At 34.5% G+C, this 16,457-nt stretch overlaps 1 protein-coding gene across 3 annotated transcripts in view; it reads right to left on the reverse strand.

The window, feature by feature from the left end:
- LOC123716581 (neurogenic locus Notch protein) overlaps nt 1-16,457 on the reverse strand; it is a 114,719-nt gene that overhangs the window by 9,498 nt on the left and 88,764 nt on the right. For 2 of the 3 annotated variants that reach the window (XM_045672415.1, XM_045672398.1), the window contains exons 6-22: nt 14,819-15,012; nt 14,535-14,690; nt 14,131-14,313; nt 5,654-5,768; nt 5,126-5,247; nt 4,435-4,602; nt 3,963-4,101; nt 3,487-3,501; nt 2,938-3,090; nt 2,463-2,569; nt 2,146-2,259; nt 1,702-1,858; nt 1,298-1,530; nt 1,046-1,191; nt 651-799; nt 269-418; nt 11-150 (exon numbers count right to left, since the gene is read on the reverse strand). In XM_045672415.1, the coding sequence (XP_045528371.1) occupies nt 11-150; nt 269-418; nt 651-799; nt 1,046-1,191; nt 1,298-1,530; nt 1,702-1,858; nt 2,146-2,259; nt 2,463-2,569; nt 2,938-3,090; nt 3,487-3,501; nt 3,963-4,101; nt 4,435-4,602; nt 5,126-5,247; nt 5,654-5,768; nt 14,131-14,313; nt 14,535-14,690; nt 14,819-15,012 (2,441 nt within the window). The remainder of the gene's footprint in view (nt 1-10; nt 151-268; nt 419-650; nt 800-1,045; nt 1,192-1,297; nt 1,531-1,701; nt 1,859-2,145; nt 2,260-2,462; nt 2,570-2,937; nt 3,091-3,486; nt 3,502-3,962; nt 4,102-4,434; nt 4,603-5,125; nt 5,248-5,653; nt 5,769-14,130; nt 14,314-14,534; nt 14,691-14,818; nt 15,013-16,457) is intronic. The other variant, XM_045672406.1, reaches the window with a different exon arrangement.

Consider the following 16,457-nt stretch of genomic DNA (forward strand, 5'->3'; position numbering starts at 1 on the left):
CAATAATTACCTTTCCGTAAGCTAGCGTCTTTGCAGGACACCATTTCAACGTCACAAAGTTTTCCGGACCATCCGGGCGCACACGTGCACGTATATTGCGGTCCTTTTTGCGAACATGTCGCGCCATTTTCACAGGGATTGTTCTCACACCTAAAACACGTTTCAATTTATAAACTATATTCTATACCTAGGTATCCTAGATAGGACCTTGAGAAGGAAAACAATTTACAAGTTTACCTATATAATTAAATCACAGAAAATTACTAACCAATCGACATAAGTCTCGCAGTGCTTCCCAGTGTATCCATAGGGACAGTGGCAAGTGTAGAAAGTGACGTGGTCGTGACAGGTTGCGCCGTTATCGCAAGGAGAGCTATCGCACATATTTATACGGAACTGGCAATTTGATCCCGTGTACCTGTGAAAATTTGAAAATTATTTTTCTGCCTATTTTCAAAATACTTACAGGAACTAATAATTAATAAAGCTTTGCAGACATTTATCTATATTGTATTTCTCTTTACAGACAAAAAACTAACTTGAGGTTTAGTCATAAAACATACTAAATAAAATACTGGCCCGAAATATTTATTTGAGAATTGATCCATAATTTCATCTGATAGTAGTCTATCAAATTAATAAAAACTTACCCAGGTGGACAAGAGCAATTGTAAGAGTTAATGCCATCAATACAAGTTCCGCCGTTCATGCAACTTGAGTCGGTGCAATCCTCGTCGTTCGTTTGACAGTTGATTCCAGAGAAACCCAGTCGACAGGTGCAGGTATAGGATGCGACGTACTAAAAAAAAATATTTATTACAAAGAAGCTACAACGGAATCTATATAGTATAAAGTTGCTGTAAAAATGTTATCTTTTCCTATAAACAGAAAATTTATTATATACAGTAACGATTTTATTATGAAACGAGATTTTTCTCACCAATTTTAATCGTACGCAATAAAAACACATCTTCGTGAAATATCTTAAGCACTTGGGACTGACATAAAATATTTCGTATAGATAAAGTTTTGGAATAACGCTTACTTGGTTACACGTAGCGCCATTCATACAAGGTCGTGACTGACACTCATCAATATCAATCTCGCAGTGTTTACCCGCAAACCCACTTGCGCATACGCAGTTGTAATCACCAATACTGTCCAGGCACGTCGCACCGTTTTGACAGGGGACTGGAAAAATAATATAAGTACAGTAGAAAAGAGTCCTTTTCGGATTGATGATCAAAGTATAATATCTTAAACAGTTATTATCAGTTCGAAAAATAAATATACTTACAAGAAGCACAATCGTCCGTATTAATGGCGCAATCCTTTCCCTCGTAGCCTCTCGCGCACAGGCAGGCATAAGAACCTTCAGTGTTGATACAGGTGGCTTCGTTATGGCACGGAGCCGTCACCATGCACTCGTCTACGTCCCGTTCGCAGAGAGCGCCCGTCCAACCGACCGGACATTGGCAAGTGAATTCTGCGTATGACGCTTCTGCTACACATCTACCGCCGTGACGACATCTAAAAAGAAGAAAGAATATGAGTTTAATTAAATAAAGAATATTTACTATGCGACAGTTTTTGAACCGTACAACGCAAGTGTTTTATGTTGAGAAAATAATATAATAACACTCAGTTGTATACTTAGAAATAATAATAAAAAACTTGTTTTTTATTACGTAAAATACTTACTGGTTTGGTTGACAAGGATCAAGTGTATTTTCGCAGTTTCGTCCCGAATGTGGTGGTGCACACACGCAGCGATATCCGTTGACAAGGTCTATACAAGAGCCACCGTGCAGACATGGATTGCCAGCACAATCGTCGATGTTTGTTTCGCAATTCACACCTGAAAATATTATTTTGATTTAGTAAAAATTACATGAATAATTTATTAAAAAAAAAATTAAAACTAAATTAGTATAATCGTCATGTGTTTGTTTACGCTATGATAAAAGAGAAGGAGAGAACTTGAGTTAATATTGTAAAAATATACAATTGTTTATGGATAAAGATTGTTAAAAGACAATAATACTTTTTCATCGTTATATAATTTATATTAATATAGAATTAGGAAGATAGACACAATCAGAATCAGTCATTTATTTTAAGAAGTGTATATAACGTTTGCCATACCATTAAATCCAAGAACACAATCGCATTTGTATGCATTAAGTCTGTCATGGCAAGTGCCGCCATGTTGGCAAGGGTTGGAACTGCATTCGTCTATATCTCGTTCACAACGCTGACCTGTCGGTAAAGATTAGGACATTTACTTAAGATAAAATATTATTCGTTAAAATTCCGACACTCGCATCCAAGACATTGGAAAGGTCACTTAAATCGTAATTTCATAATTGATAAATTTTAGTAGAAAAAAGTACGAATCACGTTATATTTCTATTATATATTAATTTGGATCTATATTTATTTTTAAATTGTATTAATTGTACCTCCATATCCCGGTAGACAATGACAAATGAACTGATTAACTCCATCTTCACAAGTTCCTCCGTTGATACAAGGGTTGGACGCACATTCGTTTACATCTGACAGACACCTGGAAAAATTAAAAACTTAGAGTTATAGATATCATATACAATATTTACTTAATTGTACTAAAAAATAAAAACTATAATTGGTATTTACACGCTTAAAATAAAGGAAATAATAATACATTTATAACTACAACAGGTAAAGAAACTTGGTGACTTAGGTAGGTGTCACAAATCAACGAAAACGATGACAAAATTCTATGAATTTGGACTTCAGCTACTTTTTCCTGTTCCCACACTTCAAGAAAATGCTTGCTGACTAAAACTGAAGCCTAGTTTGACTTGACTTGACTTTTCAGCCAAGCCTTTTTACTTACAACTGTTATTTTTTGTATGAAGGCCCCATTTTAACGTAAATAATATTGGCAAATACCTCGCGTCATAGTATCCTCTTGGGCATTCGCAACGGAAACCATTAACGCGATCTATGCATTTGCCGCCGTTCGCGCATGGGTTGGACAAACATTCGTTGATGTTGGTCTCGCAGTGTTGACCGGTGAAACCCGGGATACATTCACATGTATACCTGAGGAATTGTATTATTATAATATAAAATAGATTTTAAATTGGGCGGTAAATTTTGGTAGCAATAAGTCATGCCGTCTTTCGTGTCTTTCGGAAACTTTAGACAGCGCGTTTTGTTTGATTGTGATGTCTGTGTACGTCTGTGATTTGATTAGTTTTGCTGTTAACCAATCAGAGACCAACGAAACGGGATAGTTTCCCATTTTATTTTTTTGTCATCCTACTAATGCCTAAAGCGTGTTATTACCAAATGCTTTATTAGACATATTTCTAATGTAATTCTATTAAAGTTTATAAAGACAGCGAAAGACGTTCTTTCAATAATATTGAGTATTTTTCTATAAAAAGCATAATATCCGTGTAAAGCCGTGCCATGCGTAATATAAATGAAACTTACTCAAAATAATTGTTGCTGCATGTGAAAGAAAAAATAAGCATTAATAAATATTATAAATTACCGCATAGCAATGTGTTTTAAGCCCCCAAATGTGTTTTAGCAATGAATAAAGTGCGATATTTTGTAAAAAAAAAAAAACAATAATGAGATCAGGTATATCAAAAAATCTATCTTACGTAAAAACACAAAGAAAAACTTTTTATTTGATATAGAAAGCGATTTTTTTCTATTTATCACGACGGTGCTTTTTAGAAATCGTTATCAAAAAAATGGCTGTTGGTTAACAACTGGTAACTATTTCAATTTGCGTTTATATCCATTAAATAAGCTTTATTTAAATCACAAGTAAGGTGTATTACTGTATTGATTAATATTGATGAATATTGGAGAGATAATGAATCCTACTGTATTGGGAATATGTATGAAAGTGGTCAGTTTTGTTTTGTGCTATGTTATTTACATTTTATGATACAAACCTATTAATTCCATCGATGCAGGTGGCTCCGTTTCTGCAAGGGTTGGAGTAACATTCGTTTACGTTGATCTCGCAATTACGTCCAGAAGTTCCCGGCTTACATCTGCATTGGTAGCCGTCTATCAGATCCTCGCAATGGCCTAAATAAAATAAAACATTTTATTTTTAGCATATATTCATTTCTTATGTCTCTAAACTGGATCATTAAACTTTAAGGTTACCTATCATGAATTTGAGGTATCACGATAGTTAAGTTTAGTAAGTTTAGGATTAAATAGTTGTAGTAGTACGTTGCATTGAATTTTGTTAAAATTACATTAAAAAGACATTCACTTTGTGAATTTATTTGTCATTTGCTAGTTATCTTTTACGGAAACAATCTGATTGTACTGTATATATAGAGTAACGAAAGCTAGATGCTTATATGAAAGTTAGAATGTATTATTCCATAAAAGATGCTTTTTGATACGTACCTCCAAATTGACATGGATTCGACTCGCACTCGTTGATCTGGGTCTGACATACCCGGCCCGTGTACCCAGGGTGGCAGTTGCATGTGAAGCTGTTGTCTCCATCAATACATTCACCACGGTGGCACGGTGCTGATAAGCAGTCATTGATGTTCGTCTCACAGGACATACCTGTAAAGAGGCATTTAATCTGAGATATTTTTCTATAGTCGGTTTAGGTTGCATATGCATTGTTCAAATACAGAGTGTCTATGCACAAACCTATGTATTTGATTAGATATAACACTAAGACTACTTTATCTTAAAAAACTGTTTTAAACATGCACCATGTACCACGAAATAATTGTAATCAAGTTACCCACAACACTAGTGTGGGGCACTACCGATAGATGAATTTTGCCACAGACAACGAGACTTATTTAATTTTTTTTTCAAATTTTATTTACTACAATTACTACATTATGTCTAAATACAAATATGTTTGATAAAGAAAATTGTTTTTTTTTAATTCAATTAGTTAGAAACAATACTCGTCTCTAAAAAGTATTTATTAGTTTCATCTCGTAAGTCTATAAGATATATTTACAATATATATACATATACTTGTTAATTACTAGAAAATTCCTGTGAAAATTTTGAAATGACTAATTATATACTATCAAATATAGAGCATTAAAATCGGTATGATACTTACCAGTATATCCAGGTGGACATTCGCAAGTATAACCAGCGATGGAGTCATGACAAGTGCCACCATTCCGACAAGGGCTGGATGCACAGTCATCTATGTTGACTTGACAACGAGCCCCCGTAAAACTGTAAAGTACAATAAATGTTTACTAATATTACGAAGAGGTTACGTGTTTTACCTTTCTGACGAATGACCATTAGAATACTACATTATCTCGAAGTCCGGTTTCCTCACGATCTTTTCCTTCATCGTACGAGTGAGTCGCAAGCGGAAGCCTCTAGGCCAACACTGCTCTCGGAGTAACAGGCCATATTTTATATACAAAATAGAAAAAAAGTCAAGTCGTGCGGCAGCCAAGACAATAATATTGTCTGTCTTTTTCTGGATGTATTTGTCTTGTTCGAATCAAGACTGAACAATGTTACACAAACAATGAACAAACAGATATTTATAAATTTAGACACTGAAATAGCTCAGAACCTAATTGAAAAATCCACTATAAAATAAATACTAGAAACGTAAGGAACTCACCCAATAACACAAGTACACCTAAAAGCATTAATCATGTCATGACACACTCCACCATTAAGGCAAGGGTTGTTTGCGCACTCGTCAATCTCAACTTCACATTGAGTACCCGTAAAACCTGAAATTAGACAATAAAAGATTAAAACAGAGCGTAAATTAAATACTTGAGAACTAGCCATTGAAAGATTTTCACAATTGTTCCATGTGCCTCGTACAAACACGTTATCTGCGCAATTCGCCAATGTGTCGGGTTTTAGTAGGGTCTGAAGACATACTTAAGAAGCCGGAGGACTTGTAACTTTATTTAGCAGTAGGAACAAATTCTAAAATATTAAGCTGTAGTTTGTATAATTTTAGTTTTCTTTTTCCACTTAATTGACTCATGTATTATGTTTCGTATATTTATTTTATCAATGTAATCTGTTTTGGCTTTGTAAATTGTCTAAGTGTTTTCTTTATGTATATGTGTAACTAAGATAACTTATAAATTAATAAAAGAAACAATACGTTTACAACAACGACCTTCCAAATAGACCTAATCTCCAAGTCATTATTACTAACTTTAACGTTTACTATTGATTTTATAGACCTGCCTTAATTGTACAATTTGCCACACAAGTCAAATATCTATTACATGTTGTATTACATGATCGTTTGATTTAAGATTGATTTGACATGATACAGTGAACATTCAGAATGTCTGTCATACTCTGTAATTGAATACAATAAAAAAGGGTTGGTTGCAAAGTCATAGTAAAGGACTTAATTCCTAAATCCTATGATATTTTTAATGAAAATAATGACACTTAATTTTTTTACTGTTTAATATGCAATAATTAAAATATATTGCTTAATTTCCCTACATACAACGTAACGTTTATTATATTCGTTCTGTTATAGTTGAAATTGAAGTTGAAATATATCTTTATAAAAAAATTTAATTAAGAAACAGAGGTTTGACCTCAATGGACACTGACAATCGACTAACCCCGCTCCAGCTTGGTATGCTTATATGACTTTTGATTACTTAGCATATTAGATAATCAAGAGGTTAGCCACTAGCCCACAGATCACTTACATAATAAGGGTATAAACAGTTCGATTCGCACTGAAATAGTCTCACGTCTTACAAAATTGCCAGTAGGGTTACGTGTCCATACAAAAACTGTTAACGAGTCACAATTAAAATTACTGCTCACTATTGCTACCCGCAGATTATTGAAAATAGCACGTATAAAATACGTTAGTAGATAAAACCAACCTTAGATTTTTGAGGAAAAAATCATCCAACTGAAAATAGTCAGTCGTGTAGCCTTCGTCAAATAAAAAGGTTTGCAGCGAGTTAAGTAAGCTTTTAAATGCGCGACCGTAATTACTATGTCACTCTGAACATTTTCATTTACAACCTCCATTACTTATCACATTTTATTAGTGTTACGGTAACTACCACATATTCAATTAGGTCTGAGTGACTTCTGATATTTAATCACGTTTGTTGTTTGTTTAAAGGAGATATCTATACTAATAATATTATAAAGAGGAAACATTTGTGTTTTTTTGTATTTTAATTATTTTTTTCAGTGTTTTCATACAAAAACTGACCGATTTAAAAAATTCTTATACTATTAGAATGCTGCATATTCACAGACTGATATAGGCTATATTATATTTTCACTCATGCATAGCCTTTGACAGTCAGTAAAGTTGCAGCTTTACGTATAGGGAAGTGCGACACTGAAGTTCTACAAATAAATCTAATATGTATTATAGAAGGAAGTTTTGTATTTTGAATTTTATTTTTAACGAGTTATAATAATCAAGCTTAAAATTCCTGGACTGATTAAAAAAAAGATTTCATTACAATTTACATTACATTGTAAAGAAAAATCTGTATATTGATTAGTTTATGAATGTAAGTGTGTAAACTAGGTAAAATAAAACTTTTATGATAACAAAAATATACCTATTGTCTGAGTAGACTTTCCAGTACCACGAGATCGGTATCTAAGCGAGTGAAACCGCAGGGCATTGCTAATATAATAATAAATCCTATACTGTTAAATATTACAATCAAATGCGTGTTAGATTTGTTATTGTTATTTCCATTCCCGTTCTGCAGTATGGATCCCTTTTTGGTAAAGGCCTTCTCCTGAACTTTCCATTTATATCTGTTTTTAGATTTCTTCATCCATTTATTTCCAAAAACGGTCTTATACGGTCTTCCCACGTGTCTTTTCCCTGTTCCTCCAGCGGACGGCTTCGGAGGCTCATCTTTCATCTGTACACCTTGCAACATGGCCTGCCTGGTACAAGGCGTATATTAGCGCGTCGGTGATGTTAGTTTTCGCACTCATGTCACATTTTTTTATTGTGTTTTATCTTTACGATGCTGCGTTCATAGCGTAGTGAACTTCGACTTCACTCTTTCCGTAAACGAATAAGATATACATTAATAAAATAGGTAATGTTCGTGGCCAATTGTAGTTCAGATTTTTCGGATTCAATGTTTTCTATTGTTCTAGATATATTATACATAATAAATTAACTATATCTTAAGATCGAAGATATAAAACGAAGAATTTAAGATAAATAATAGTATGAGAATGCTCTGTAAAACATCTTAAACGCAGCATGTTTTAAATTGCAAACGGAAATCGACTCAATATCTAAAAGATGTAGAGAATATTATTCTTTGACAGAATTTTTCCATAGAACACCTGGCACATACCTGTATTGAATTACACCCTTATTTAGTACTCATTGCGTTCAATCGTTTATCGACTTTATTTCGTTTGAATAGAATCGAATATTGTATGCAGTTATTTCTATTGATATTTCTTCTGAAATCACTACCGTACCAAAAAAGGACCGTTGTCATACATGATCATACAGCTTCCTACTGTCAATGCTATGTATCATGCACATGATTGTAGGAATTCGATAGCTTTTTGCTTTTTATTTAATGTTAAACAACTCATTAATCCTGTAAACTCATTTTTAATATATACAAACGTGTTACACTTGTAACAAGTGTTTGAATTGATTTGAACTCAATTGTTTGTTAATTTAAAACCGATTTCTAAGGAAATTGTATGGCATGGTTTATATTTCGGTCAATTGTCTAAGCACCAACAGTTTGACATCAAATATGTTATTATTTTGCGCGTAAACGCTGCTGTTACGACGTTGTTTTTATAAAATATGATTTACGAATACGAATATTTATCATCAAAGTTAAATAAAGGTGATCAGCTTCCTGTGACTGACACACGCCGATTTCCATACGATGTTTTTCTTTACCGTTCGAACGAATGTGAAATGGGCACATAGATAGAAAGTCCATTGGTGCCGGGGATCGAACCTACGACCTCGGAGATGAGAGTCGCACCCTGTATCCACTAGCCCAGCCCTACTTGCCTATTAGATTGATGATCATGAAACGAATACAGATATCTTAGGCCCAGACCTAAAAAGGTTGTACACAATTTTTTTTATTTAAACTAGTAGATACTTAACTAAACGATATCATTGAACAAATCTTAAACAACTTATAGGTTAGTTCAAATGGTTGAACGAATAATTTTCCCACTTACGCAAGCTAGTAAATTTATAGGTATTTCCGGGGAGGGGATGGCCACGCCCTGTTATGGCTACAATTATTGAAATGACTCACCGTTTACGGCTTAATAAAATGTCGTTGCGACGGTTACACTATTAAAAATACAGCATTTTAAGTTTTAATTTAGCATGCTGTTGAATTCACGTTTCTTATGTCTACAATAAAGCCGACCAATCAGGGATAACCTTCGGACAGTTGACAATTTGTCAATTTTAAGACAATAATAATACGTTAAATTGTAAGCACTACGTTGATACAACCGAACGGTATTTACAATTTTAAGTTCACGTATATATAAGAATTAAATAGGGAGCAAAGGACATATAATACTTTGGCTTTCATCGCGACAAAAAGAAAAGTAAAGAAGTTCATCATCATGATCCTAAAAAGAAAAATTCTGAACAAAGTCAACGAGAACGAAGTCGCAGTGTAGATAAAATAGATTTGATTGAATCAAAGGCCGCCTATGCAGTCGCGAATCTGGCATTGAGTGTCCATGGGCGGTATCACTTAGCATCAGGTGAGCCACTCCATGTTATACATAAAAAAATTAGACCTTAGCATATGCATAATTTAATTGATACCAGAATATATTTTGACATCCAATTCTATAGTCTATGCCTTGAACCATAAACAATTGTCACGAGTTCGCAACAATGGGAATGTCCGGTGCATATCGGAATCTACATTGTTTATTTTGGCTTTAACGTGAATTTCAAGGCAAGGTCTGCGACTAATAGACTGACTACAATATATATATATATGATGATGAAATAAAATAAATCAGTGGCGCTACAACTTTTTTAGGTGCGGGTCTCAGATTTCTGTATATGTTTCATGATAGTTTGTCAGTCTAATGGGCAAGTAGGCGATCAGCCTCCTGTGCCTAACACACGCCATCGTCTTTTTTGGGTTGTAGGAAAGCCGTTTTCCTTCACCGTTCAAACGTATGTTAAATGCGCACATAGAAAGAAAGTCCATTGGTCTTAATATTGAATGAAAGCCGGCGATCGAACCCACGACCTTACGAATGAGCCTAGTACGCATCGACGCCTCTAGGCCAACACCGATATTAAGGGTTATACTGGACGAAAGTATTTTATTTTTTAAATATGTATCCTTGATACTTGCGATTGGCAAATAAAACCATGGTAACAACAAGGTATGATCAAAGGACTGGCCCAACTGGAAAAATATGTATAGGACGATAATAGAAAAGATGGACAGGTGACGTAATAGATCTAGCGGGGAAAATGAAGCAGTAGCTCAAGACAAAGAGAAAAACTGAGAAGGATTTTACTCTAAAACGGGCGATACAAACGTCAAAACTAACCCTAATTTTTAGAACTTACATTAATAACTATACAATTATTGCATAAATAAATTAATATAGGTTTAATAATGTCTACATCTAATTAATTTGCGATATTTGTTTTAAATAAGTATTGTTTGCCATTTTGTATGATTTGCTATTTCAAAAGAGTTCCGAAAGTTTTGTACGTCGGCTTTTTCTCTCGGACTACACCCTCTGTCTTCTTTGCCGATGAGTAGGTATGTCTGCGATATAAATTTAATGACGTGTAATAAGTGATACCTGTATCTTATATTCCATAATATACATTTTTTTAAATAATAATTAACCATGGTAACAACTGACCAACCACGTTTCTCTCTTTAATCGGCAGCTCATGTATGAGCGTGGTGGTCAGCAAGGAAGCATCTGTAGCGTCCAGGGCTTCTATCCAGTGCCTCTCTTATGACAGTGTATAGTTTTGAGGACAATGAGTCTTTTACTTGATCGCTCCATCTGGTTGGTGAACGGCCAAGTATTTTGCCTTATGTGTTACGATCAGTCTCTCCAAGTTCTCATCGCCTCTGCGCATAGTATAGCCAAAAAAAGATACAATTCGCTGTAGGCACATGGCAGACAGGCGAGTTCATACTTTAAGAATATTTTCTGTAATGCTATTCTAAATAAGTTACATTAAAACAATATCTTTCGAAATGGTTAACGGTCGTTATCATAAAAAGCGAGTGCAAAGTCCCATAGGACATGTTTATGCCATAAAAAAATTATAATGTCGTCATAGCTGGCAACTTTGCCCTTATTAGTGCACCCGCTGGACTGGTCTGACTTCTGACTGGTACGACCATATATTTCGTAAACACGGTATATTTTCTTTAAGTTTATTATTGTCGATATTATCTTATATAATTTATTCATTATCAGGCAGCCAAAGGGAAGGATAAGGGGGAACACAAATTAAGATATATAAAATCAGTAGTGTTACAACCTTTCTAGGTCTGGGACTCAGATTTCTGTATCTGTTTCATGATCATTTGTCATAATATACACGCCTAATTTTTTGGTTCTAAGGCATGTCGGTTTCCTCACGATGTTTTCCTTCACCAAATGCGCACATAGAAAGAAATTCCATTGGCCGGGGATTGAAACTATGACCTTACGGATGAGTCTCGAGGCGATATTCAGAATCCAGCGTGAACTAAGGTGACTCCTGTATGTCAAAAACGGTTTTATATATAGGAGAGTTCGCTTATACTATTAAGTATTATTTAGTAGTATTCTCTTGTTTTACAGGTCTTGAATATGACCATGGTATCACCTAACATCAGGTGAGCCTCTTATCCATTTGCCCGTTACATAAAACAAACACACCTTCAAAAGCCTCAGACGTGGTTAACCTACTGTGTCCACTCGTGCGTGAGATGCACGGCCGAAATAAATATACACAAGCTTTGACAGTCGCAACAACCATCACAATTTATCAGTATTATACATTACAATGTTTTTTTTAAAGTAGTTAGCTACTTTATAAGAATTCATATAAAGCGATAGAAGTAACTATTTTTAATATTCTAATAATTCGTTAAGGACAAATTTAAAAGCCGGTTTTAACCGGTTTCAGTACATCAACATCGTTACCACGTCATTGAGTTGACATGTACTTGACGAGATGCGGGCGCAGACCACTTACCACTCATTTTATGCTTTCTTTTTAAAGATGTGGAAGAAGCTATGTGGCATTATTATAAGATATATATATATATATATATATATATATATATATATATATTATATATATATATATATATATTAAACGAAGAGTTTACAATTACAAGTGTTTACTATTTAAACTCAGTGTGATATTGTTTTAGCAGTGTTCGCCTAGTGGCTTCATCCCTGAGGTCGTAGGTTCGATCCCCGTGCACCAACGTAGTTTCTATGTGCGCATTTAGCATTCACTCGAACGGGAAGGAAAACATCGTCAAAACCGGTTTGCCATAGAGCCAAAAAGTCGACGGCGTGTGTCAGACACAGGAGGCTGATTATCATGAAACAGATACAGAAATCTTAGGCCGAGACCTAAAAATGTTGTATCGCCACTATTTTATTATTTTTATAATATCATAACAGTAAATCATTTTCCCAAAGAGTCGTTGACTGTAAAAAAAATGCAGTCGTTTTTGTATAAATAATAAATATGATAAAACGAATTAAATACATAACCAAAATCATGTCCTTTCTTTAACGGTATGGTCAGTGAGACTTTGCTTACTACACGTTATTCTTAATGGAAACACGAAATAAATGTATCGCAAATTAAGTTTGCTCCAATAAAATCTTGTTTTTATCTCAAAATCTAGCTTTCTCCACGGTAAAAATACAGGAAGTATGCAGATTTCGCGCTTGAATTGATACTCAACTCGTTCAAATATATGTATTCATTACAAATATTGATATGCAAAAATGACTTTTATTATTAGGCAAATAGTGTTCTATTAATATGAAATTTATTTCCGCGTCGAGACAAAGCGAATGCTCTCATCGCCATGGGAACTGGCTTTATCAGGGCTGCTACAATAAAAAAATAAGATGTATTTTTATTATGTTGGTTTAATAAAGATTTTTTAAGTAATGGGAACTTATATAAGAAAATGCATTTTTTTTTTTGGAATCCAAGTAATATCAATACTAAATTTATTATATTTTAAGTATGTTGGAAACACGCATTTGTGATGACAGATGAGTCAAGAATGGCTTACTTAGAATGGCTCAGTGGGAAGAAAAAAATGACGTCCAGCAGAAACTTGAGAAGATGGAAAAGTCAAACCTGTTATTTGAAAATTGCCATAAGTGAAAGAATTAGGAGGAGGTCATCATATGGATTTAATGTAGTCCTCGAATAAAGGCTAATTTTGTATGTTGGCAACCTTATATCATTCTAGCTAATGATAATCATCAAACGATCGCTGTCAACTGTGTGGCAAATTGTAACTTCGCAAAGGGGGGTCTTTACCGTTACACGGCTAATAATATGTTTCTGTTCTGTTAAAGGAACGTATTGTTCCTTTAATCCAAAACTTACTATGAAGAACAAGGACATTATACAAGGATTCTTGACATGATACTCTATCGTTTACATGGTTAAGCTGACTTTTGGGTATCAGAAAGTGTTGTAGAATATTTTAAGAAGCGGGAACACTTTGACTTCATTTAGTAGTAGTAACAATTTAGTTATTTCTTTTTTATCCGTGTATTGTTAATTGACTTGTGTTTTCTGTTTCGTATATCTTGTTTATGAATGTAATCTGTTTTGGCTTTGTATATTGTCTAAGTGTTTTGCTGTAAGATTACTGATAAATAACACCAACAGAGCCATGAGAAGTGTCAGTGACAGCGATCTTTTCCTCTTAGGCAATATAACTGGTATAATTAGCGCATCTCTATTCGTAATTGTTCGTGGCTGTATACCTCGCCGAATGATCACTACGACTTCGCTGTCGAGCAGATATGGTCGGCTTGAAACATCTCCCCTTTATATAAAAAGCTTTTACTTACCAGGCATACACACGCATCTGAAAGTTCCTGGATCGTCGAGACAAGACCCCTCGTTCCTACAGGGATGGCTCTCACATTCATTAACATTAGTTTCACATCTTGGACCCGTGAAACCAACAGAGCAGTTGCAGGCGAACGACCCGGGAGTGTTGACACAGATGCCATCGTGCTCGCAGGGAGAACCTGGGGAGTTTAGGAATGTTCTAGAATAAATTCGTGTAAAATTCAGCCCGTGTATGGAAGTGTTGGGTTGGTTTAGAAAAACTCTAACTCGTTATACGGAGCATGAATCCATCTAGATTATTAAAAAATATTCAAAAGTCTTTACAGACACAGGAGTAATAATGGTTATAAATTTATAAGCATATATTTTTAGTATACGACGAACAACTGAAACTCCTTACCTTGTTCGCACTCATCAATATCCTCTGAACAATCGAGGCCCTTATAACCAGATGCGCAAGAACAAGTGTAAGAGCCATTAATGGGACTTGTATCACAGATCGCGTCGGCGTGACATGGGTTTGATGTGCAGGCATCGTCCAAGTGGCAGAGAAGACCTAGAAATACATGACGACTTAATAATTTAAAACTTCAAAAGTTATTAACACATTGAATCTAGTTTATTATAAACAATTTTCTTAGATTTTCTTAAATACCTCATATCAAAAGCTTTTTCTAAACTTACCAGTTTTTCCAGGCGTACACTTGCAGTAGAACGCGCCAACCCGGTCAATGCATGTTGCGCCGTTGAAGCACGCGGCCCCGGCGCAGTCATCTATGTTCACTGAGCACTCGGGACCAGTCCACCCGTTGACGCAGATGCAGGAGAAGCCTCCAACTGTGTTCGTGCAGGTGGCTCCGTTCTGACAGACTAAAGGTCTGTGGAGAATAAGGTTATATATTTATTGTAGATAAAAATTGATACAGAATGTTGGGCCTAAGCTGTATAACAATTGTAATAAAATAATAAATATAAGTTGGTCATAAAGAGTTTTTATCATAAACTTAATGTAATTTTTACGGCGATAAAAGTATATTTTGTGTATAAGACGGTATCTTTAATAATACAATTATAAAACGCCGACAAAAGCGGCGCTGTTAATTTCTGGAAATATTTGCTAGTAAGCGTAATTTGAGAGGTTCTTAAACCTGACTGGGATTTTTATAATTGTAATGTTCATTGTTGTAAGGTTATTTTAGGTAATAATAATGAGCAAAGCTCACAAATTTATTTAAAGGTTTAAGGTCTTAAAGACAGTTTTTTTTAAATGTAACATGTACCTAAGGGCTGGAGGCTCGTCTGGTGATAAGTGAGCCCCTGGCTAGAAGGCTCGCAAGTAGTCGGCCTTTTAAGAATAGGTACGCTCTTTTCTTGAAGGACCCTAAGCCGGTTACATATAGTGGTATGCGGCAAAAACTGCCTTAAGAAAGTTTCAGTTGATAGACAAAACATTGATTGTTAAGCACTTTTAGTAAAAATGTATAGATAAATTAAGGACTCATATTAAAAATGCCTTAACATTCGTCGTTTTTAAATAGGTTAAAAATGTGTTGTGTGTAACTCCCTAAATATGACGTTCATAATTGTTTACATATTTTTATTTTTACATAGGAAGGAAATTAAATATAAGTTTTTCATCGACGACTAGCATTTGACACACCCATTCAACTGGCATTTCACAATCGGAATCTCTATAAACTGGGTGTGTCGGGGCGCGTGCTCTATGGGCTATCTGATCAAACCATAGAACATTACACAAATGTAAGCTATTTAACTAATATTCATTTGAATTATGGACCAAAGTTACTCAGAATATTGTTTTTAATATTACTCAATTCACGATATTTTGATTTCCAGTATTTTAAGCACTAAATCGTATAATATATATAATAACATTGAACACAATAATATTGTGTATTCTGTCTAAGTCACGTTAGTGTGTATATTATCTATTTCAGATGTTTGTCATTTGTTTTTATATTTAATTAGCCAGAGATAATATTCAACCATTGCTAAAAGTATTGACTAAATACCTTCGCCACATCTTGGCATGACTTTGAGGTTCCAAATACTAACACAGACACACGATCATAACAACTCTCAGCTACACACTCACACATTCACGCATATTAAATAAAAAATATTTTAAACGTGTACAATGTAATAATTGTTATCTAGTTCACAGCACATGGACTCCCTAGTATAGGGACTAGCGATAGATGAATTTTGTCACAACCCTTTTGTCAGGAATAAAGTTATTATTATATATACTTGGGACATTACTTATAAATTCACCTAATAAAGATCCCAACAATGATTTACG

Source organism: Pieris brassicae, chromosome 1, assembly GCF_905147105.1.
Source record: "Pieris brassicae chromosome 1, ilPieBrab1.1, whole genome shotgun sequence".
Lineage (NCBI taxonomy): Eukaryota > Metazoa > Arthropoda > Insecta > Lepidoptera > Pieridae > Pieris > Pieris brassicae.